The sequence below is a fragment of the Mauremys reevesii genome, linkage group 18, assembly GCF_016161935.1.
Source record: "Mauremys reevesii isolate NIE-2019 linkage group 18, ASM1616193v1, whole genome shotgun sequence".
NCBI classification, from domain to species: Eukaryota; Metazoa; Chordata; order Testudines; family Geoemydidae; genus Mauremys; species Mauremys reevesii.
The window spans coordinates 17,307,418-17,332,883 of NC_052640.1; the positions used below are offsets into that span (position 1 = coordinate 17,307,418).

At 40.3% G+C, this 25,466-nt stretch overlaps 1 protein-coding gene across 5 annotated transcripts in view; it reads right to left on the bottom strand.

Annotated features, from left to right (window-relative positions):
* Positions 1-7,240: 7,240 nt before the first annotated feature.
* Positions 7,241-25,466, bottom strand: part of YPEL1 (yippee like 1) — a 41,997-nt gene continuing 23,771 nt past the window's right edge. For all 5 annotated transcript variants that reach the window (XM_039504756.1, XM_039504758.1, XM_039504755.1 and 2 more), the window contains exons 3-5: positions 14,748-14,791; positions 13,060-13,168; positions 7,241-11,733 (exon numbers count right to left, since the gene is read on the bottom strand). In XM_039504756.1, the coding sequence (XP_039360690.1) occupies positions 11,644-11,733; positions 13,060-13,168; positions 14,748-14,791 (243 nt within the window). In that variant the 3' untranslated portion in view covers positions 7,241-11,643. The remainder of the gene's footprint in view (positions 11,734-13,059; positions 13,169-14,747; positions 14,792-25,466) is intronic.

A 25,466-nucleotide genomic window follows, 5' to 3' on the forward strand; every position in this document is an offset into this window, starting at 1 on the left:
TTCGCCAGGGACGTCAGGATGTCAAAGACGTACCTGGCGAGAAGGACCATAATGTTGGCAATCCGCATTTGTAAGCCCCCTGCGGAGTAGACCTTACGGCCGAGCAGGTCCATGCGGCGGGCGTCCTTGGATTTGGGCGCTGGGGCAGGTTGGCCGTGTCTCTCACGGTCGTTAACGGATTGAACGACCAGGGAGTCCGGAGTAGGGTGGGAGTAGAGGTACTCATAGCCAGTCGGGGGGGCTAAGTACTTACGCTCGACCCCGCGTGCTGTAGGCTGAAGAGAAGCGGGGGTTTGCCAGAGCGTAGTTGCATTTTTTTGAATTGTCCGCACAAAGGGCAATGCCACTCGGACGGGAGTGTCCGCGCCGACCACATTGGTGATCGGGTCCTCATCCTCTTGGACCTCCGCCACGGGAAGGCCCATGGCCGCCGCCACGCGGCGAAGCAGTTCCTGAAAGGCCCGAAGGTCAATGGGCGGAGGCTCGTTGGCCACAGCCCCTGCCACCGCCTCGTCCGGCGAGGACGATGAAGAGACGCCCTGTCCGATTGGTTCTGGCACCGGGGCTGGTGGCTGGACCTCCGCTTTCTCGTGCGGAGTGGCGGATTGGCGGTCCGTAGGAGCGGGGGCCTCGTGCGGAGGAGAGGGAGGCGGTCGGCTAACTGTCGCCTCGGGGAGTCTGGTCCCGGCGGTCCCATCCCGCAAAGGAAAGGGGGTGCCCTGTGCCTCATGGTGTGCCCAGGGGACCCAGTAGCCCCACTGCTCGTGATGGAGTCCTTGCGGGGTCGGCAACTGCTGGGCGGCATCGTCTGCACCGGAGGCCACCGACGCTGGGCGGGATGGCCAAGGCGGTGCCGAGGCGCCGAGGGAATGACCCGCTGAGGACGGGAGACCCTCCGCCGACGGAGCCGAAGGTCGATAAGAGTAGCGACGGCTGGACGGCGATCGCGACCGTCGGCCACCACGGTGCCGGGAGCTCGACCGGCGCCGGGAGCTCGACCGGGACCGGGATCTGCGGTGCCGGGAAGGACTTCGCGAGTCGCGGTGCCGCGAGCGGTGCCGGGATGGAGATCTCCGGCGGTACCGGCGGTACGGCGACCTGGATCTGGACCGGTGCCGGGAGTACGACCGGTACCGAGATTGAGAACGGTACCGGGACTCAGACCGGCGACGGGATGGTGCCCGGTGGCGGGATGAGGAACGGCGTCGGGATGGTGCTCGGTGCCGAGATGAGGAGCGGCGTCGAGATCCCGAGCGACGGGACGGCGACCTGCGGCGGGACCGGGATCGGGACCGGGAGCGCCTTCCGTGCCGTTCGTCCAGAGAGGGCGGCCGTGTCATCCTGGCCGGTTTCCCCACTGATGTGACAGTCCGCACCGGCGGTGCCGGGGGCTGGAGGCTCGGTGCCTCTATGAGCCGGATTAGCTCACGCGCGGAGGAGAACGTCTCCGGCGTTGACGGCAGCCTTGGCTCCACCACGGTCGGTGCCGGGGAGCGCGGCGATGCCGGACTCGACGGCGCTTGCGGTGCCGGAGTCGAGGGCCCAGGGCACGCCTTACGCCGCGGCGCAGCCACTCGCGGCATCCTCCGTGCGGGCTTTTGCCACTGCTTTCGCCAGCTGCTGACTGTCTGAAGGCGAAAGCGAGCGGCGCCGGGTCTTCTTGGTCGCCGGCGTAGGCACCGGGGACGCGTTCGCGGAACTGCTCGGCGCCGCGGGTGCCCTCTGCACCGATGAAGCCCTCGGTGCCGGCGCGGGCGGTGCCGGGGGTTGGAGGGACGCCTCCATAAGGAGCTGTTTGAGGCGAATGTCTCGCTCCTTACGGGTCCGCGGCTTGAAAGCCGAGCAGATAGCGCACTTGTCCGTGCGGTGTCCTTCGCCCAGGCAACGGAGGCAAGAGCCGTGGGGATCACCAACCGGCATAGGCCTCTGGCACGCTGCGCAGGGCTTAAAGCCCGGTGCCTTGGGCATGAGCCCGCACCGGGGAAGGAAAGGGAGGAACTACCCCCCTTATCCTTACCTAAATCACTAACTAACTAACTATTGAACTAACTATACTAACACTAAACGAACTATGTACAAGGAAAAGTAGCGAGAGCTAGGGTTGTGGAGGACAGAGAGCACTCCACAGTTCCAACTGGCCGTCACGGGCGGTAAGAAGGAACTGAGGAGCGGACGGGCCGGCTGGGGTATATATTTAGCGCCATGGCGGCGCCACTCCAGGGGGCGACAGCCGGCCCGCCGGGGTTGCTAGGGAAAAAAGTTCCGAGATGCCGTGCACGCGCGGCGCGCACACCTAACTGGAATGCATTGGAGCAATCACTCGAAGAAGAACTCATGTTTAAGCCTGGCTCTGACATCAATTCCCTAGTGATCATGGGAAAGCCACTTATCTGCCTAAGTTTCCCCATGTGGAAAATGGAGATGGTAATCATTCATTTCTATCTTATAAAGTATCAGAGGGGTAGCCGTGTTAGTCTGGATCTGTAAAAAGCAACAGAGTCCTGTGGCACCTTATAGACTAACAGAAGTATTGGAGCATAAGCTTTTGTGGGTGAATACCCACGCATCTGATGAAGTGGGTATTCACCCACGAAAGCTTATGCTCCAATACTTCTGTTAGTCTATAAGGTGCCACAGGACTCTTTGTCGCTGTCTTATAAAGGACATTCTGAAGATTGTCAAGTTTTAAGGCCAAGTGATATACATGCTATGTATTATTATTTATACATACCCTTCAAGGCAGAGCTCTAGAAAACTCTAACCTAGATGCCATCTGGCCCAGGACTGAAGTTAAGAAGTAACATTTATCTATGGAAAATTCAGATTTAACGTTCGAAGCCAGAATGTCCACAGCAACAGCACATTATTTCATGCAATCGTGACATGAAAAGATTAATAAGCATATATTACCTATTTCCCATAATTATTAGGCTGTACTTAAGTCAAATGTTTTGAATACTCTGGCTTGTAACTTAACTTAACCACAGACTAACCTGCTTCTATGTCTGTAGAAGCATCCCAGAGCCTAAAGTCTGCCTTTGCTGTGCTCAGCCTCCAAGTCCCAACCAGTGACATTGCCAAAAATGAATGAGCAAATAACCTTCAATGGGCCAGTCTTTACAAGAGAAGTAGTAGTTAATATTATCAGATTGTTCAAGAGACGCTCCAGAGCCAAAGAATTGCACTGCTCAGCCAATGAATCTATAGCTGTCTTGCTCACCAGTTGCAGACACAGTTACTCAGCTGTTCCACAGGCTGTGCAAGACTGGGAAATCAACAGATGAAGGTGAAAAATGGTAAACAACACACTTGGACAAGATTAGCCTTTGAGAAGGGCTCTAAGTGGGTTAACTGCTTAAGCTGTAGTCACTACTGACGCTCCATTTAGAATAATCAGACATCTGTAAATAGAGATGTTGTCATATTTTACCATAGGCTAGCCTCATGGCTGAGATATTTTTAAGGTGTAAAGACAAGGGCTTTCCACCAAGTGACAAATGCAGGGGTTCAATTCTTAAGATGAACAGTTTGCATTCTCATAAAAGTTACTAAAAGGTGATTGAGTTCCCTACCCCCTAATGGCTGTCCAGATGGAAGTCAAATATCCTAGGGTGCACTTTTCAAAGAGAATAGATAACATTCCAGTTCCCTTGGTGATATTGATCTGATTGCCAAAGTGTACTATTGCACATTGCTGAGCATATAATGGCTGATGTAGCTGCCTATATATAGTCATTGCATTATCAATACCTAATGTGTTATTACTGTGAGGTGCCTGGAGTATGAAAAGTACTATATTAGCTCCAAATTCTGTTCCAAATGGACCCTTCCATCATTTGGTAAAATGTAGGTAGCTCAGATTCTCTCTCTTTTGCCAAAATTAGTATACATTCTATCAACTTTTATCATAAAATTCTGTTGCATCCGTACAAACAGTGAAAGTATCTAAGTTTCAAACATTAATGGCATTTCTAAACCAGTTTCTCAAAATGTATCAAAGGTACTTTTTCTCATTGGGGACTGAATCCAGGAAAAGTATAAAGAAGCTGTTTGAATTACTCTAAATTATATATGCAGCAGTGAAATAGTTTTTCCATTATGAGATCAAACAGAATTTTACTCAGATGTAAAGAATTCCACACCCTTTTGTGAGACAGAATGAGAGATTATTGGAGGCGCAGAGTGAACCCGAGCTGAATTCAAGGCAAGTAGATAATACCCATTCTTGTGCAGTTCAAAAGAGGTTATGTCCTGATCTAATGTTGTAGCATTCAGCTATCACAGTACTCTCAAAGTTGGCAAAGCTACATAAGGAGAAAAAACATCTATGTAAGAGGTCCTGGCCTCTAGCCTCAGCAAGGACACAATGTCACTTCCTTTCCTCCACCCAAAGGAAAATGCACAAACTGGAACAATTGAAGGGTGGCCGATAGCTTTGTATTCAGTAATATGCACTATGCACAATGACACTACAGGTTACATAGAGTCATGGAGTTTAAAGCCAGAAGGGACCATCCGATCATCTAATCTGACCTCCTGTATATCACAAGTAGCCAGCAACAATTTACAATGCTAAGGAACTGGAACAAGTGGGTTCAGCTGTATATTTTAGCCTATTTCATATGTAGGCAGTTTTCCAGAAAGGATGATATTTTAAATCTTTCACACTCAAAATATCTGTATCTAGCACCATTGGTGTGCATCTCCCCTAGTAATGCAAATCAAAAAACACCCCACACCAAAACAAAACCACAACAAAGCCCATGGTTCATAAGCCTTGAAGAACTGGTAGCTTTCTTGAACCAGTCACACTTTCTTGAACCATCCACACTTATGTTCTAGGAAGCATATTTTCCAATTCCGTTAATACCTTGTAGAGATAAGACTCAGTCAATACATGAAGGAAGTACCCATTTAGAATACACAAAAGAAAGGACAAGTGTTCAAATCAGTTGAAGCATTTTTGAAAATTTAACTAGTTTAATCAACTGGTTGATTAAAGGAATTTTCAGAGATTTTTTTTTTTTACTGACTGTAGGTAGGGCTCTGCAATAGGGCAGCCCTGCCTTGCACGCTCCCATGTCTGACCTTGCCATGACAGGTGCACCTGCCTTAGTTTCCCCTTGGTCCAGCCATAAAAGGAGCAGTCTCGCTCCATATCCAATTCTAAAGCTTGCCTCTAGGCATGATTTATTTATTCCTCTGCCTGCTCATTAATCCACAGAACCCTCGTGATAAAACCATTCTCCCAAAATTCCGAGTAAAAAAGGCTCCAAATGGATCCTTTTCCATTCTCCCACCTGCAATGTTATTTCCAGCTCATATTTGGAGAGTTATTAACCCAGCTGTCCCCAGATTCTTTCTGCCCTTGTCCCAGACCTCTACTCTCCAGGCCATTGCTGGAGAGCTCCCAGAGTTGCTTTGTTCCTGCGACACTTTTTCAATAGCCCCATGTCAGGTTTCCCACAAGAGACCTCCCCACAATTTACCACTTACCCAGGCCTCCCTGCATGTGATTCCTTCCCCTGCTTTGGGAAGGACCTCTTGTTCTGGGCTCCCGTTCCCACAGTCCTCCTCTCAGGCCTGCTGCAAGGAGATTTGCTGCAGTGTTCCACTCATTCAGGCCTTCCTGTTTGTTTTGTCCTATGCAGTTCCTAGGATTCACCCTCCAGCTCCCCTGTCTTGTTTCAGGCTTGGCAGTTTCTAACCAGGTGGGGTCAGTTTAATTATGAGGGGATAAGAAGCTGTACACTTTCTGTTGGCATCCTCAGATAATTAATTTGTTTCCTTAACAGTTTGCCAAAACCTAAACCTCAGCTGACCCCCAGACCATGCTGCAGGTCCTATTTAATCTCTTAAAACTTTCCTGTGAAGGATGTTTGATTTGATGGGAGTTCTATTAGGAGAGATAGGGGTTTGATGAGTGTCAGATTATAATCTACATCTACACATCCAAACATGGCATTCTAATCAACTATTAAAATAACCTCTGAATACTTCTCCCATAAAACCCATAAGCGATGATTGATGGGAGACTCTGAGTGATGTTTGAGGTCAAACTCCTATAAATCCCTAAGAAGCTCAGATACCGCCAGGGTATATTCTCAAAAGAGAAGCCAGGAACTATCTAGGCACTGGTATAGCCCCATTACATAGCATAGGAGTGCCTCAGATATATTAATTGAATTTATGCTGACAGCCCACCATGAGGTCTCATTTTATAGAAGAGAAACTGAGATACTGAAAGAGTGACTTATCCAAATTACAAAGGCAGCCTGTGGATAAAGCAGGAGCTGAATCCAGATCACCTGAGTTCTAAATGAATTCCTTTAATCACAAGACTATATCTTCCTCTCCAGTTGTATGGTGAAAACTTTCTCTTTGCTCCAACACATTTTCAGCTGGAACTCCTGAAAAAGTAATTATCAACCATCTCAGGCACCCCAGAAGAGATGGTGGAGGGTGTCCTAGCAGCACCTATGGAGGTCTAGGGAATGAGATTAGCAGTTAATGGCATTAATGCTGCAGAGTCCTTCATTACTAGGAGATGCAGCATACTTTCCAAGGTCCTTGTACATACATGCTAGCTTAGATATATACTTTCGGCAAAGTCTATGATGGCATAAGCCCTCAAATGGAGAAGACTGAGTTGCATTTCACAGAACTCCATCATACCCATTACTGACTCAGAGTTGAGACTTTGCGTAATGTATATATTAAAAAGTGACTCCAAATATCTCTGCACTTAATCACTCCAGAGGTGTTTTCAGCTGCTGTCTAAATTAATGTTTACTATTTTAAAACTTTTCTGATTAAAGAGGAATCACAAAAGCTCCTCCTGACCAAAGAAGAAATATAAAAGAAAGTGTCTGTGTTTATTGTGCTTTCCTGAAATTCATGCCTGCTGTGTCAGGCTGGCCAAGTTTACTAAATAAAATAAAGAGGCATCATTCAATCTGTTTAGATCCCCAAATTATCTTCCTTCAAAAAGAAGGCAATTCCTATGCAGAATCTTTTGAAAATAAGTTTGTTATGCTTTTAGGTTCTGAAAGTGGCATTAAACATTCTTCACAGTTGTGAGCAAGAGGTTTGAGACACACTGACCAGGGACATATCCTAACTTCTTATCTTTAGAAAATATATTTTTATTAAGAAAAAGCAAATATTTAGCTTGACATTATAACTCAAATATGTATTCACATAGCGTACCATGATTCCCATGACCACAAATGGCACAAAGTTAAAAAGTAATTCAACAAAACCATTGAAACTTTTATTGTGATACCTCAGATACAATATAGTGAAACAACAAATGATATACAGTATTGCTAGGACAAAACAGCAAAGCAGCCATGTCATCTTTAAAAGAAAGCATTTTAAAGTGTTTAAGAAACAATATGAGGCACAACTCAGTTGCCATTTATGACTCATGCTTTAGGCCTTAAATGATTTGTAACAGTCCTTTTCAAAATTACCTCTGAAATTCCTGTTCCTTTACAATAGATACTGCTGATTGGCTTACACGAGTGCTAAATGAAGTACAATACAATATCCTACAAGTTTAACAATAATTTGACAGCTTCCTTCCACTCTTGTCCCATTATCATACAAGTGGGATGTTAAAATTTGTCTCTCTTTGTGGCGCTGTGGTATCTCAATCTAGATACAGGTCTTGCAATCTGACTATATGATCCTCTTATCTGAACTTTTTTTTTGAGAGAGCAATATATAAAGGAAAATTTTCAAGTCCATTGGAAATGGTACCGAGCACCCTATGTTAGCACAAATGTAGTTTACATTAGGGAGCAATACGGATATATTACTATTTCCATAATCAAAGGATTAATTGCTTCTGTTTGTTACTTTGAGGTATCGTTCCCTTGAAATCAAATTAATTTCAAATCATGTCTTCCACAAGCTGCTATAAGTTTAGATGCATGAAAATTAAGCCAGTTACAGAGAGGCTGCTGATTATTTTTAAATTTGCCAAATATTTAGTTTGCAGTAGGGCATCAGGACTTTATTTGTACTCTGCTACATTAGTACTGTTACAATTCAACCTACATCACTATATAGTTTGTAGATAATGAAAAAGTTCACATATTCCAGCCCCTTTTAGCAACAGGCAGAAACTAGTCAGAAGAGGTTATGGATGGTTAAGAGGGTAATAAAATACTGTATATTAAAATGGCAACACGGTGAAAGAAAGAAATAAAATCCAAAACAGCAAAAGTGGTAAGGCTGATGTATCAGCAAGCCCTCCCAAATTCTGTCAGAGTTGACAGGAAATTTTGCAATTTAATATTTTGTAAATGCCAGTATTGCCTTTCATTGGTTAAAAGGATGTCCGTAGTTATAAACCCAGGAAAGAATATTGGCATTTGAAGCAGACTCTCAATATTGTAACACCAGTGTTACAGTCACTCTTTAGGGCCTAGACAATGAAGAATGTGTCACCAGATTCCAAAATAATGTCAAATTATGATGCTTAATTATATTAAGACAGCCATAGCTTTTATGGGTTCAAAAGAAAATCCTTTCAATACATGTATATTTTTCGCTAGCATATTCTTATGTATCCCAATGAACATTCTTTCCAAGAAGCCAGCTCGTAGTTGGTTCATTTGGTCCAAGAAAGAGCTAGCGTGAAACAAGAGTTCACAAAAGCTTTTTGTTACAGTTTATAAAAAAAAACAAACAACAAAATAAATGTTAAGACCAACAATAAAAATAACCAGTACAAGTAACAAAAGTGCTCAAGTGGGAGAGGAAGTAAACTTGCCCAGAATGAACACACAAAACCTTTAAATATAATCTTAATATATTACGCACACACACACACAAAAAAAAGTTAGAGGGAAAATGCTTTGTAGAATTCTCTTCAAGTAAGTTTTTCTTTTTAATGTACTGCTGGAAGGTTCAGTGACCAGACTGACCTCTTCACATCAACCAGCAGCCACTAATACCTGGAACCAACTTTCACCAAAACCATTAGGCATAACTCTCCACTTCTTTACCATGGGAGAACTGTTTCAAAGAATCACTGCTCAAGTCAAGCAATAAGAAAAAAAGGTTCACATACTCCCAGCTATCATAGCAAGCATAAAGAATTATTACATAGTAGTGTGGAGTAGGAATTTTGTATTAGTTACAGCTCCTTCTCTACTCCCTCTTACTCCTCCTCAAAAGACTAATAAGAATATTGCTTTATTTGGTTCTCTTAAAAGCCATAACATTATACATAACTCACATTAACTCCTTATGCCAGTAGTTGAAGTTTTAGGTGCTAAGCACTTAATGAAATCCCAACCTTTGGCATCAAAGGTAATTAAGGTTTTGGTGAAAATGTCCAGTTTGAAATACAAATAAATAATGCACTGAAAAAAGAGGTTGAGTATGTAAATAAAAATATCTTTTCTAGTTTTTTCTTTTGTTTTTTTTTTAAAAGCTCATTAATAGGAAACATCCAAATCCACTATTTAAAATATGACTACAGATTGTTCTGTCTCGTAAAAAGAAAAAAATTAGCCTTAAATTTGTACTCTCATTTTTATAGTGAAGGGTCATGGTATTTTTCTCTTCAACTCAGTGTAATTCTTCTTGAATCTGTAGCCAGACAAAGAAAATATAAATTTCCTATAGACATCTTCATGGGTGTTGCATTTAGTCTTTGAAGCCAACACAAACTCCTTGTTGATAGCTGTTTCGGTGCTTTCATTGTTGGCAATGGACATTATACTAGAGGAAAACTGAAAAATAGCCCAAACAAAACAGAATTCCAGGTTCTTTCAGACTGAACAGATGGCAGCACCAGATGACCATCTTGTGCCAGTGACATTCAGATAAAGGGGACTCCTGGGTTCAATCTAATTCTTGATTATAGAGGAGCAGTATAAGCCACCCCACAAAATCCACATTGGACCCAGTTGTACTAGAGCAGTTCTTTGGACTTAAGCCCAAGGGTTTTTACTATTTCTACTTTTTAAAATTTAAGTTCTGTAGGTTCATTATCACAGCTCCTGATGTAGAGCTTCTGTATTGCTCCTAGTCATTGGCATGCTTGTAAATGAATGATGTCTGGTAATAAAGTGCAGTAGAGTTTTGAAAACCTGTCAGAGAGTTATCTAAAATGTAACAGCAGCAGCAATGGCACACATTGCAACCTTCACAAATGTCATGTTAAAATAGTTATTAAAAGGAAACTAACTTCTATTCTATTGTAAGGCTTTCATATTGTTCATTCCATCAAGACACAAGATTAATTTTTTTTAAACCTCTCTGAAAGTGCATGCACAAAACCCAATAGTAAATTTTGTGGATACACATCCACAGAAGGCTTTCTTACTAAGTCACTCCAGTTAAGAAGCAGCTGGAAAAAAGCAAAAAACAGAAAGGATATGAGCTTTATATAAATTTTATTATGAAAATGTCTTTGGGGATGATTTATCCAGCAAACCAACAAACCCCTTTTTATTTTTTTTTTTATTTTAAAAATTATCTTGCTATTCTATTTTATGAAGAAATGAAGTCAACGTCACACTTTCCTGCCCATCCACCAACCCCCACTCTTCTTCAGATACTGTTACTAACTTCCATCTCATAAGCTCTGGCCTGTTGTCACACAAAAATAAGTATATTTTTGTTAAAGTGTAGCAAAAGCAGAATACTTCAATGAATTTTCTTTATAACAACCTCTTTGTCCAGTGCATTAGACTACACAGCTACATGGAACCTGCCATAAAACTTCACTGATGCACAAGTCCCTGTTACTGTTAAAAGGTACAGTACCAAAAACTTGTTTACTGACTAATTTTTATAAATACAAGATGCATATATTTTTGTGCCCTTTGATCTTGCAGGCTGTAATTTTATCAACTTCTCCCTTCAAGACACAAGTTTGCTGGATAAGGAATGCAATTATGTTGATTAAATATATTCTACAGTATCACTGCCTTAGTATTCTTGAAAATTAGTTGCACTAAAAATACTGAATCATTAATGTATTCTTTTTTGCAAAACTTAAGATCTACTTATATGAGTCAGTGCAACCAAAAGATTTCTAAATGAGCACTGTACCTTTAACTTACTTGCCTGCAAGATGTACATAGATTATGGTACTCCCAAATTTTAAAAAGCAATTAATGAATACTCTAATACTGCATCCCTTTCACTGCCAGAGATATCAGAAATTGCTACATATAAAAAGACACCCCCAGCCCATACATTCTTCAGGACTACTCATATCAGTCTTCTGCTAGATTTGGTGTAGGTGTTTAGGCAAGAAGCATGCACAGCAAAAGGTAGCATTAAAGGCATAGGTCAAATAAAAATGCTAACCAGTAAAATTCATTTGCAGTTAGTGAACTGTTTCTCTAGAACTTGAGAGTTTAGAAAAAGGTCATCCAAAATGTTCCAAAACAACTGTTCACACAAGAATACATATACAAAAGAGGGAACTTACACAAGGAGAAAAAGGCAAACGTGGCCTGAAAGAGCCACATAAACTACACTACTCATTTGTGAGGTTGCAAAGTTCAGTGATATTCTCAGAGCTACCTCAGCCAAAATCCTCCTTTCATTTGCATTAGTCTTTATAAAGCATGTTCCACAGAATATTGTCCAGAGTGAAAAAATGCTTTTAATTTACTCCCAGCCATTGTCTTTGATCATATGGGCAAGTTCAATGATAAATTTTCCTTCTTTGTATTTTTGACTGCTCTCAAAAGCATGTTCCTAGAAACAAGAAAATAAAAATATTTAAAATACTGAATTAGAGTTAGTTTTTCACATTATTTCATTACCAGTTTTGACATACAAATAAAAATGAATAGATAATTAACATTTGTAATATTTATTAAGGCTTTCTGGTGATATTTTATTTGTATGGATGTTTTCTCTTTCCTGATTGAAGTATCTAATTTTTAGCACATATGGTGTCCTTTACATAAAATCCACACTAAAATGTTAATATAAAATTGCACATGCCTATGCATAAAACTATAATTCAACATTTATAGTACATACATATATCTATTTACCTAGATATTACTATGACCTCATCAGTATAATTTCTTGAGCAGCTCTCAAGGTACATTAGACATTTAACGCAACTGTCATTTCTATGGAATGCCAGGATTATCATGTTGTTACTTTATTTCAGAGCCAAGATTGTGTGTGTCTGTTCTTTTACATATTGTCAACTACAGGTCTGCTAAGGCCAATCTTTCCTCAAACTAGCCCTGGGATTGCTGGATTCAGGCTGTGATTTTTGCCATTTTTTAAAATTTTGTTAAGCCACAGCTTAATTGTAGGTGATTTCCTAGCAGCAACTTAAAATTTTGGACAGGTGTTGTTTTTCATTACTTTAAAGAGTGAGTTTATCAGAATATTATAGGTTCTGAGTTCCAAACCAGTCTTGCATGCTAAGAGAAGGGATGACAGAAACCAAAGTTAGTATATGGAAATGGAACCTTCTAACATAGCTGTTCAGTTTCCTTCATTTCATGACTGGACAAAAAAAACCCAGTCCTTTTACAACCTCAGCTCTGGATGTTCATTATTACTATGAGAGGAAACACATGCAGCTGTTTTCCAGAAGATTCTGAAATTCAGCTGAATCGAGTACATCCTACAAGTGGAAATATGCAAAGGTCACCTCAAAGAAGAATTTAACATTTTCACAGTGTGAAAACTGTAGCATGTTAGCAGTCTGGATTACTTTTCAGCCACAAAATTGAGTTAATTATTGTCATTATTTGTAGCATAGTGTACAATATACTCACCATTTAACAACCTAGTTCATGCTTTGACTACATCACTGTGTTTTCTTAAAATGCCAGATAATTAAAGAAAAAAATAAAGAAATCTGAAAACTTGACATCCAAAGTTTTAATACCAAAATGTGTGTGGCACTTAAATTCCAAGGTTAATAGGATACAATGGATTAAGAGTCACTCATAACAATAACGAATGGTGCCTCAGTAGATTAAAGACAACTTCTGTGGACTGCTATATATATGAATGTTTGATCAAGAAAAAATTATTATATACATTACTTACATATTTCCATCCAAGAGTGGTTTTACAGTTTTCACAATAGATATCTGCTACAGCATGTAAACCTGTCAAAAGAACTCTCTCCTCTGCTGGACCACAACCCACATTTACCCTGTAACAAAGAACAGAAATAGTAGTATCTTAAGCTGCAAGACAGATCTTGCTTTTTTTTTTTTTTTTGGACAACATCCTACTTTTCTCCTGGAGATGAAATAATTCAAGCAAAATCTGAGACCAAGTCTCCAGGATATATATGCCACTATTTTTAGTCAAACATTTGTGAAATTAAGTTCTAGGGCTATACTTAAAGAGGCAAAAAGAAAAAAGTGTAATCATTTTGTTTTTCATTTTCTACTGTGAAATGGTGTCATTTGTAGCATGAGTTAACTATCACTCACATTATCAAGTAACATAAAACGAAGCACGATAAATGGGAAACTATTTAACAGTACTGAAAACAATATATTAATAAGTGACAGATGGCTTATAACTTAGGCCTTGCCTATGCTGGGAATCAGCTGCTTTCAAAACAGGGGTAAGCTCCACCAGTGCCAATTACAGTTTTCCTGTTCTATGGTAGGCATTTGTAACAATGCGACTACACTAATGTAGGAAAGGCTTTGGCAATATTTCTATGCTATAGACCATAGGTTAAATTACAATAATCACAGACAGTGAATATTAAAAACCAATGGAATGCCTCTTGCACATCTAGCTATGGAGTACTGCTCCAAAACAAAACTTTCCCTATCAAAAACATATACCTAAAATACTAGTCAAATAGTCATTCCAGGAAAATCAGGCAACACTTGGTTAAACCTGTTATACTACCCAGATCTGTAGTACTCTTGACTATGCTTGGCATTTCAATTCTACATGAAGTAACTACAGATAAAAAAAATAAAGAAAGATATTTGTAAAAGGTAGAGTCACATCTTTCAGTCTTCACCGTAATTACCTGGTCTATAAAAATAAAACAGACACATCTGACTTGCATTCTATTTAGGAATTGCTTTGAGCAATTCAGCTAGTTAAAAATAGAGATGCAATCCAATGACAGCATATTATAAATCTGAATTAGTTCACGATCTATAAAAGCAAGGTAACAAGCATGTATGTAGACTGCAATGTTAAGGGGCTACAGCAAACATTGGACCCTCTTGATATATGTCTGGCTTTTTGCTTCTGACAAATCTGCAATTTTCAAGGCCAATATTCAAGCATTCTGAAGGTTAACCTGAAAAAATAATGGCTTTGCTTTGGGCTATAGTGATGATGTCCACCAGAGTAAAGTTACAGTAACGTAATTTACTTGAATTTCAAGACTTACCTAGTTTTCTGGAATAAAACAGTTTAGTGTCACTTGCCTCAATTCAGTTAGAATCAGATGCAGTTGAAAGTTTTATTTCTAATTAAGAGTTAAATGTGACTAATGATAGGATTTCCTAAATAACTGTAAGGAAGACTCAGACTACAAGTTGCACAATAGTAACATTCTCCTGAGAAAGGCCAGTTATCCCAGTCACACTTATCAACAGGGATTGCCAGTATAAGGCTGTAGTCCATTAAGAAAAGAATTTGAAAGAGCAGATGAAAGTGTGACTGTTACTAATGCTGAGTATTTTGCCCATATGAGGAACATACCAAAAGATGATACTGCATAGGAAGTATGTAATTGTAGTCATACTTACACAGAATTAAAGAGGTAGGCTCTTCCCTGGCTTCCCTGAAAAGACTGTAAGAAAGAGAAAAATATAATCTTTAAAATAAAACAGTTTCAGAAGTGATGTGTTACAAATCATTTAAAATAATATATTGTTGCCTTTAAAGAAATTAAGGTTTATACAGAAATTACTTTTATTGCACATGACAACTTTTAACCACATCTGTATGTAGTATGAAAATAATGGAAGATTTTGTACCAGCAAAGAACGAGGAAACAAATAAAAAAGCTATACCATAAAGGCTTCAATTTGAACACACAATTTTTTCTCCAAACTTCACGTTTTCCATCTTACTTTTTTTTTAAATTGAAAGGATGCATAATGGCTAGAAATCCCCTTAAATGTCCATAAAAATGCATTTAACCAAGTTCTATGGAGTGGGCCAAGTTACAATTTTTGTTAGAGTCCATAGGCTGGCCTATGTTAGGGCCATATGCTACACTTGACCCAAAGGAAATGTCTCACTGATGTCAATGGGAGTTTCCCATCAAAAGTGTAGAATATGACCCTTAAACAGAGGGTAGAAAAGCCCAGCAGAAGCATGTTTCCTTCCCCAATCATTCCGGAGTAGGGACTGTCAGAGGCTGAGCTCAGACACTGATCCAGAAAAGAAACAACATAGCAGTATTCTGCCACTTAGGCCTTGTCTGCCCTAGAGAAATTTATTAAGCTAATCTCCATGTTATTCCTCAAGCATGCCTGTCACAGAGGAAATTCCTTCATAAAAACTATGTTAAGATTGAATGGTTAAGCACTCAAAAGTCTAAAATTATCAGAATTAAGGTTGCATGCACAACCCTTAACTTTGTCCCCTCGTGCATATGCATTACAATTCAGTTTTTCGTTATGCAGTTACATGCCATTTCTCAATCATCATCATGCGATTTTGCAGTTTTTTCTATAGCCTTGTAAAGTATCTTACACGATATATACACACACACACACACGCCCTTCATTGCTTCCTTTTGATATATAAAGTAGTAGACTACACTGTACATTTGTATATCTGTTTGTAGGGACAAAAACGTATGCAGCATTGTATTATTTGAGAAACAGTATAAAACCCTACAAAGACTGTAGACACACTAAGAGGCATGCAAACTTAACAGGTTTTTGGATGTAACATATATTAGATATAGCTTTATGGCCAGGTCACTTACTACTGAAATGCAGCCACACTGGTCAAAGAATGAGACAGAGTTTAACAGCTACAGCAACACTATTGCTCTGTTTAGATAAGGAACTGAAGACTATCATATCCAAATGAAAGTATAGAGGGAATTTAGAATTGAGACTGTAATTATCCAGGTTGGATGTTATTATCCCCAATGTCCTGACCAAATTCCATTTTCTTGGGAAAAGGGCCACAACGACTACTGTACTCAGGATCTTGATTTTAAATCTCATAAAAAAACAGTACTTCCAAAAGTACAGTGCACACATCCCTCTGATACTATTGTGGGGCATCTGTTCAGCACTCATTCTGTATCACCAGCACAACTTTCTGGGTACTCTGTGTTTTCTTGGGGGTCTAGCCAAAAACAACCAACTCATCTCACCACTTTCTATTTCAAATGCAGGAAATAATTCTTTGACCTTGCCTTTGCTCATATAGACCCATAGCACATCATACATACCAAATCCACCCCCACCCACTAACTTCAACAATATTCCATATACAATTCCTATCCCTATCCCTCCAAGCGGGAAAAGAGAAAAAGAAGGAAAGAACCACATGACAGATGCTATTCAGATCACTTACTGCACTTTGGGATAGTGCTCAGATACCATGGCGCTAATGCACTATAAAAACTTGAATAGAATAGATCCAACACTATGTAGTTCACAAAATTACAGCCCAAGATGGTATGGCTACAATCATCTCTCCCCCCCCCCGCCCCCGCCAAAGGAAAAAAAAATTCTCATGAAAGGTTTTACTTGAAAACTTGAGTACTTCTTATTCCTTGAAAACTGTTTTATGGCAACCCACCATTCAATGTACAATGAAAGTATTCAAAATGCTCAGATGGAAATGTGTTTCTCTACTTTTTAAAATTGCTAAATCAATTATGTTATCAGGTATTATGGGCCATCTTGAGAAATATGGATAGGGATAAATATTGTAATGGTAGATATTTCATTAGTTATTGAAGCAAGTTGGATATTTTTGTTAAATCATCCTCATTTTCCCTTACATATATTACTTCAAAAGAAAATGAATCATAATCATGCAGAAGAGGCAGTGCAATCTGTTTGTAGATTAAGGGAGGGATTTTTAAGAATACTCAGCACTGACTTAACTCTGCTCTGACTGAATCAATGGTAAAAACTTCCACTGAATTCAGTGAGAGCAGAATTACCGTAGGTCAGAGTACTTTTGAAAAATCCCACTGTAAATATTTTCTTTGAAAGACTACATTCATGTAGATATAATACATAAAAGAACTTCCCATTACACAGGATCTTTTCACAGAAATTTGCAGTACAGATTTTTTACTTTTTATAACCTGAAACCATTTGAACTATAGGCATCGACACAATGTCTCCCAGCCCCTCCCCCAACCCTAATAACTCATAGCATTTCCAGTATCATTAAGGCTTAAGACAGAGAGTTTGTCATGAAAGATCTAAATGATGTGCGGTAACTTTAAGAGACTTTTTCCATACAAATTGTTATGCACTCGATCTAAAGTTGTCACCTCTCTATACTGTGAAAGAGAAGAAGCCAATGACTAAGTCAACGTAGTATATGTATGTTACGCAGTCTGAAGGACACAAAGCATTGATACTAGTATCAGCTTTGAAATAATCATGTCTCATACACCCCGTTAAAATACAGTTAGCAAACTAGGGTGCCAGTCAAAGGAAAAGGTAAATGTGAATTACACCATTTTGGCCAGGAATGGCCAGTAATTTGGGATGCAATTGTGGCCACCTAGCAACATGAAAGGAGAAATCTGCCACTTTGGAACACTGGACAGTAGGCAGGAGGCCTGTTTATACCTGCTCCCATGGTTGCAGGGACAGATTACAGAGCACATTAGAGAGGCAAGGATGAGAAGCCATGTCAGAAAACAATCCAAACTGAAGTAGATGTAAAACTAATCATCACAAAATACTGAAAGGAAATTATATTATAAAATAGTATTTTTTAAATTTAAGGCGACTTTGGTAACAAAGATTTGCTTACAAAACAAAAATCCTCTTTTCCTTAGCAACGTTTTGCATTTATTTAGATTTATACTGTCAATCAAAAGGAGCACCAAAGCAACTCCTTTTAAAAACATACACTACATACAAGGAATAAAAAGACTCATTTTATCCCAGAACACACACAGCAAAGATAATGTTCCTCCCACTAGCCAGCATCACAAATCTCACCACTCCCCGCCACAGAGGGAGAGAGGATGGGCCTTGGAGCACACAATGAAGGTTAGCAAACTCAAGCCATTACATACCATGGAGAGGAGTGTTCCAAAAAGGTCTGGGGGCCTAACAGAGCGCTCTCCCTCTTTTATACCAATTGGACTCCAACTTACTAGGTACCTCTGCTGACCACACCTACAGCAGTATAGAAACAGAGAGAGGTGGTTTCTTTGTAATGGGGCATGATGGTCCCAGGCCACTCAGGGCTTTTTAAGTTAAAACCAATACCTTTCAACACAGAAACAAAAAGTAATTAGTGAAGATAGAAGAGTATAATGTATTCACAAAAAGGAAACAATACTTAAGAAATGGTTGCCAAATACTGTACCAGACCTATTTAAAGTGCATTCCAGTACTCCAGTCCTAAGGTGACAGAAAGCATGGATAATAGTGGCAAGATCCACATCCAAAAAAAGTAGTCATAAGCCCAACTGTAAGTAGATTTTAAAAAATAACTACCTGGCTATTGCTGCTGTTTGATCTTCTAGTAGCAGCTGCAAGTCTAACCCCAAGTCAACCCACAGCAGTCACAAAGTCTTAGTCTGAGGGGGAAGACTATTATTAAATCACACCATGCAAAATAGTATTTTTAAAATTACCATGAAAACATTTAAGAGCAAAGTACATTTTAAAAAAATTCTCATATTAAAAAGGGAAAGGATTGCATGCATTTTCCATCATTTTAAAAATTGCAGTTGTGCTTACAATTTTGTGATTTACAACTGTGTGGAAAGTTCAACAAGAAATGCACAATGGATAATAATGCTTTAAAAGGGTAGTTTTGTCTTTTAAAATTAGTTATTTTCTTTGCTTCCCCATAGTTGCCACTGTACTTTGACACACATAAGTACCACCTCAAGACATTGGAATGATATTTAACCTTATTGATGCAGCACTGATACTAAGATGCTCTACCTCTGTACTTAGCTTCACAGTGAAACTGACTAGAACAGGTTGTGTGATTTGAGTCATTTTGATCACACCTCCTCCCATTCCTGGCTGTGTCTTCAGCATTCATGCATGTTTTAATATCCCCTATCCTTCAAAAATGATCCTTGACTTCAGTAAGGACAGTCCTATCTCCCGTCAGTAAGCTTCTTGAATCATGTGTACAACTGTTGCTTCTACTTCTCTACTGGATTCCGTTTCTACTTAGCTTTCATTCTTTATGCATCATCAAAAAACTGTCCTCACCAAGGCCTCCAATGACTCACCATGGCCACATTTCAGGACCTTTTCTCTAACCTCCTTGATCTTTTCACCTTCTTTAACAGGTTGCCTCATTCCCTCATCAACTCTCTTCCTCCCTGGTTCTTTTCTTCCCTCCAACCAACCCTTCACTGTATTTCAGTGGTCCCTCTTCCTTCCATCTCCATCAATGTTTCTCAAGGCTATATCTTTGGTCCCTTTCTCTTTTCCTTGTACTCTAATAGCAGAACTTCTATTACCACCATTTTAGTCTGTTTCCAAAAATCTACCTCTTAATTTTATTATCACCTACTATATTTCTGACACAGGATGCTGTATTGCTCTGTCACAGCTTAAGCTCAATATGGTGAAAACTAAGCTCTGCATCTTTCCTCTCAAAAACTTTATTCTTCCTCCCTTCACGCTGCTCCCTGTACCTTGCACTCATTCCTGTACCAGTCATCTCACATGTCATTCTTATCTCTCTTTAAAAAACTCATTTCTTTTGTGAAGTCCACAAACATTAATCCATGATGGTAAAACATGGTAAGTGGTTTGGGTTTTTTTGGTGGGGTGTTCTAGGTAGCCCCATCTTCTAAATCTTCTAATACATTTGTACTGGATATGTCTAGGCTAGATTTCTCAAGGCAGGACCATGTCCCCCTTCCTCCTAGATATGAGGGTAAGGCACAACTGACAGCAAGAGGGTGGATGGCAGCATAGCCATACTGGCCATGCTGAGGGCAGGCATCCCCAGAAATGCTCCCCAAAGTTTAATGGGTGTTCTGGTGTTGGGACCCTATTACCACAGAGATTCTTAGACTCTTTAATTTGAAGTAGCCTCTACCCTCCATTATGCAAAAACCCTTTGTGTGGTAGTGGTAACTCAGAAGTTTTTGAGCCTCTTCATTTTTCTATAGGAGAGGACCTAGGCACAATCTCCAACTGTGGGTTTCATAAATTCTGCTAATTTATCCTATATACTCAATCATGTGTCAGTCATTTTAAGGCTAAATTTCATAAGACTTTAGCAAGAAAGGTACAACTTATCTACTTAAGTATTATTGCATCAAAGTCAAATAAATAGACTAACACTTGTATTTAAAGAATCTTCATTTATTGATAATATCTAGCACTTACATTGCATTACAGCTTCAAAACAGCATGCAAACATTATGTAATTAAGCCTCACAATACCATGTTTGGCAGGTAAGACATTATTTTATGGGTGAGGAAAGAGATTTCATTACTTACCCAAGCCACTCAGAAAGACAATGGCAAAGCTGGGATTGAAACACATCAATTACTAACTTCTAGTTCCATGGCAAATTAACTAAACTAGATCATCTTTTCCATAAACAGATTTTGCCGAAATTATTTTAAAAAATAACTAATCTAGATTTAAACTGAAGGGGTGAAACAAGCAATTTTATATAAATGTTATTCAGGAAATTTTACCTATTCAGGAACTCACTCTTAAAATTCCTTCTCTTTTCTTTCCTCCTTATAGCAGAGAAGTTCAGACAACTGAGATAAAAGTTGCCAACCTCTTCATCCTATGGTAGCTGTCTTTCTGTCATCACCCTCAACCTAACTGCAATTAGGCCTTTTTCCCAGATGATGTAGCAGCTTCCTTGAGATCAAGACATGGCAACATTATGAACTACCTATGTGGAGTGCTGTACCACAGACATAACTTGATTCTTGATGTTTGACTAGTTTTTAATAACCAAAGAATGGGAGTTCCACGGTCCCTTAAAACAGGAACCATCTTACAATTGATTTATTTCCCAAAAGTAACAGACTCAAACTACCATATATTTAAGAAATATTCTGCTACAAAACTGTAAGCCCCATCAAAGTACTTTGATATATTTTGAAAGAACAGTTCCAGAAAATGAAGTTTACTTACCTATAACTGGAGTTCATTGAAAAGGACTCTGCATATTCCCACTCATTGGATGTGTCAGCACATGCAGCTCTGACAGTGATATTTTCTCACGGCAATGCCTATGGGAGCACTCATGTGCCTCTCCCTACTCTCCCTTCTCCCTGAAAATTGTGATGGCCAGGTTATAAAAGGGGTGTGTGGCACTCCTGGTTGCTTCTGTTCCTTCCACTTTTTTCTCAGGCCTAGGATTTCATTAGGACTATGAGGAAGAAGGGAAGATGGGGTGGGGAGCATGAATGTGCAGAGTCCATCTTGACAAATTCTGATTATAGGTAAGTACCTTCTTCCTTTTGTTTACTGCCACTCATGGAATAGTTTGATAAGCAGTACCTTATGTAAAGAAGGTAGAGCTCAGAGTCCTGACTGAGTAAGGTTTGAATTATTGCTCTAGCAAACTAAGGGCTTGATTTGGACACTAGGTCTCGGGAGTAATATTTTGTAAATGTACTCATAAAGCTCCAAGTAGCAGCTCTACAGACTTCTAAAATAGGAAAATGTCTAAAGTAGGCTTGTCAAGCGAACAAAAAAAATTGTGGTTAATCATGCTATTAAACAATAGAATACCATTTATTTACATATTTTTGGATGTTTTCTACATTTTCAATTATAGTTATTTCAATAACAGAATACAAAAGTGTAGTGCTCACTTTACATTTATTTTTATTATAAATATTTGAATTGTAAAAATAGAAATAGTATTTTTCAGTTCACCTAATACAAGTACTATAGTGCAATCTCTTTATAATGAAAGTTGAACTTATAAATGTAGAATTATGTACAAAAATAACTGAATTCAAAATAAAACAATGTAAAACTTTAGAGCCTACAAATTCACTCAGTCCTACTTCTTGTTCAGCCAATTGCTCAGACAAACAAGTTTGTTTGCATTTACAGGAGATAGATAATGCTTCCCGCTTCTTGTTTACAATGTCACCTGAAAGTGAGAATAGGTGTTCGCATGGCACTGTTGTAGCTGGTGTCACAAGATATTTATGTGCCAGATGCTCTAAATATTTGTATGCTTTAACCACCATTCCAGAGGACATACATCCATGCTGATGACAGGCTTTGCTCAATAACATTCCAAAGCAGTGTGGACCAACACATGTTCATTTTTTTCCATCTGGGTCAGATGCCACCCGCATTTTCTTGTATGATGGCTCGGGTTTTGTAGTTTCCACACTGGAGTGTTGCTTGTTTAAGACTTCTGAAAGCATGCTCCACACCTCATCCCTCTCAGATTTTGGAAGGCACTTCAGATTCTAAAACCTTGGGCTGAGTGATGTAGCTATCTTTAGAAATCTCACATTGGTACCTTCTTTGCATTTTGTCAAATCTGCAGTGAAAATGTTCTTAAAACAGACATGTGCGGGGTCATCATCTCAGACTGCTGTAACATGAAATATATGGCAGAATGTGGGTAAAACAGAGAAGGAGACATACAATTCTCCCCCAAGGAGTTCAGTCACAAATTTAATTAATCATCAGCATGGAAGCATGTCTTCTGGAATGGTGGCCAAAGCATGAAAGGGCATACAAATGTTTAGCATATCTGGCACGCAAATACCTTGCAATATCGGCTACAAAAGTGCCATGCGAATGCTTGTTCTCACTTTCAGGTGACACTGTAAATAAGAAGCAGGCAGCATTATCTTCCGTAAACAAACTTGTTTGTCTAAGCAATTGGCTGAACAAGAAATAGGACTGAGTGGACATTTTTTTTTAGTTAATCGCGTGAGATAACTGTGATTAATTGACAGCCCTAGTCTAAAGACATGCCGTGGAGCTGCCATTGATATAACAGAGCATGACTTAACCCCTACAGGTTGTGGAATAAATGCTACTTTATAGCTTTCCTCTATGGACCATCTAACTTATCTAGAGAGTGTCTGTACAGTGACTGTAAGTCCCTTATAGTTGTCTGCATATGAAATAAAGAGATTAGGAGACTTGCAACATTCCTTGGTTTTGTTAGGATAGTGAGTGAGCCAAATCTCCTTTAACATTCAAAGTATGCAGCTTTGACTCACCCATAAGAGCATGAGATCTTGGGAAAAATACTGGCAGATTAATAGTTTGATTAAGATGAAGTCAGATACCATCTTGGGGAGGAATCTAGGATTAGGAAGAAGCAGTACTTTATATTTGTGAAAGACATTGAATGAAGGATTAGCCATGAAGCATGTAGTTCAGTCATTCATCTAGCCCACATGATGGCTATGATGAAAGCAGTTTTAATAGACAGGTGAAACAAAGAACACTCTGAAAGAGAGATTTCATTAGCTCCATAAAGGACTAAATTGAGATCTTATGATGGTACTGAACCCTTTATCAGAGGATACATATTGACAAGTCCTTTCATAAATTTCTTTCCGGTATCATGCACAAAGACTTGACTTATTTACCAGTGCATGGTGGGCAGCAATAGCTGCTAGGTAGATTTTCAAAGAGGATATAGACATTTCTAATAGCTTTAACTGAAGTAAGTATTCAAGAATAGACTGAACTGGTACAAATGGTGGATCTATAAATGTATCATTTGCCCACTTTACAAGTCCTACTCCATTTGAGATCGTAGCACTTTTGAGTTGACTGTTTTCTACAATAAATCAATATTTGCTGCACTTTTAATAGGCAAGATTTCTCAAGATTATGTCCAGATACCCCCACACAGTGAAGAGCTTGTCTACCACTGATTTCTTTAATGACCATTCATTCAGTTCTATTACATCCCTGCTATAAGGATCTTGGCTATGGGGCATGGGTTGAGGCTGGGATCTGAGTTGCAGGGGACTCAATGTAGTCTGAGTTCAGTCTAGAGGGTCAAGACCAGAAGCAGCAGCCCATACTGTCATGCCAGAGGATCAGGTTGGAGTCAAGGGCTCCAATCCGATGCAGCTCATTGACAAATTAGTCAGCCAAGGTAGGGTTAGTGGAACAGAGGCCAGGAGAGGTGTCAGGAGCAGAGTGGGGGCTAGAAAACCATGAACTGGGACCAGGAGCAAGGCAAGGTACCAGGAGCAGGGCAGCAGGGTCTGTTTGTAGCAGCAAGCTGGGGATCTCCCTAACTGCAGACAGCTTCCAGGTGATTTCTCTAGGCTCTAAATACAGTAGAACCTCAGAGTTACGGACACCTCGGGAATGAAAGCTGTTCATCACTCTGAACAAGTCATTATGGGATGCTCCTCAGGGCAGACTGCTCAGAGATGGACTAACAGCTGTGCCAGCAAACCTTAGCATCTTCCCCTCCTCCCTATCTGTGCCTGCCCAGCAAGTGGGGATGGGGACAGGCAGCTGGTTCTAGCCCCCTGGCTGGAAGGGTGATGAGTGAGGCATCCTGGGGCACTGTGGTGTCAGTGGGCGCACAGTGCAGGCTACAGCCCTTTAAAACTGAGCCACCCCTCCAGAGCGCAGTATACAGGCAGGAGTTCAAGCTTTGGCTCCAGCAGCTCACACTCCAGGCCAGGTTCCAGTAGCAGTTCCCGCCCCAGCACTGGCAGCTTCCTTGCAGCATCAACAGCTGGGCTGGAGAAGCTTCTTTCCAGAACTCGGACTATCCCCTTGCCAGTGCAGGAAAGTGGCACAGACCCCAGTGCTGCTCCTGCTCTGCCTGCTCAGGGGCTCACAGCTGTGCCTGTGAACTTAGCATCTTCATCTCCTACCTGTAAGTGACTGCCCCACGCATGGCAAGTGGGGGGCGGGGGGTAAGGATAGGCAGCTCAGATGTGCCTACCTTTAAGAGGCAATACGGGTAAAGTACAGTACTGGCTGGTTTGGGGTGGTTTTTTGGTCTCTGCTGCTGCCTGATTGCCATGTGTCCAGTTGACCGGTCAGTCCGTAATTCTGGTGTTCGTATCTTTGAGGTTCTACTGTAGTGTGAATGGGTTAATCAACATATTCATAAATAATCTGAAAAAAGGGGTAAAACAGTAAGGGGGCAAAATCTGCAGATGATACAAAACTACATGGCAGCAGTCAAAAAAGCAAACAGAATGTTGGGAATCATTAAGAAAGGGGTAGATAAGACAGAAAATAGCATATTGCATCTATATAAATCCATGGTACACTCACATCTTGAATACTACATGCAGATGTGGTTGCCCCATCTTAAAAGAGATATA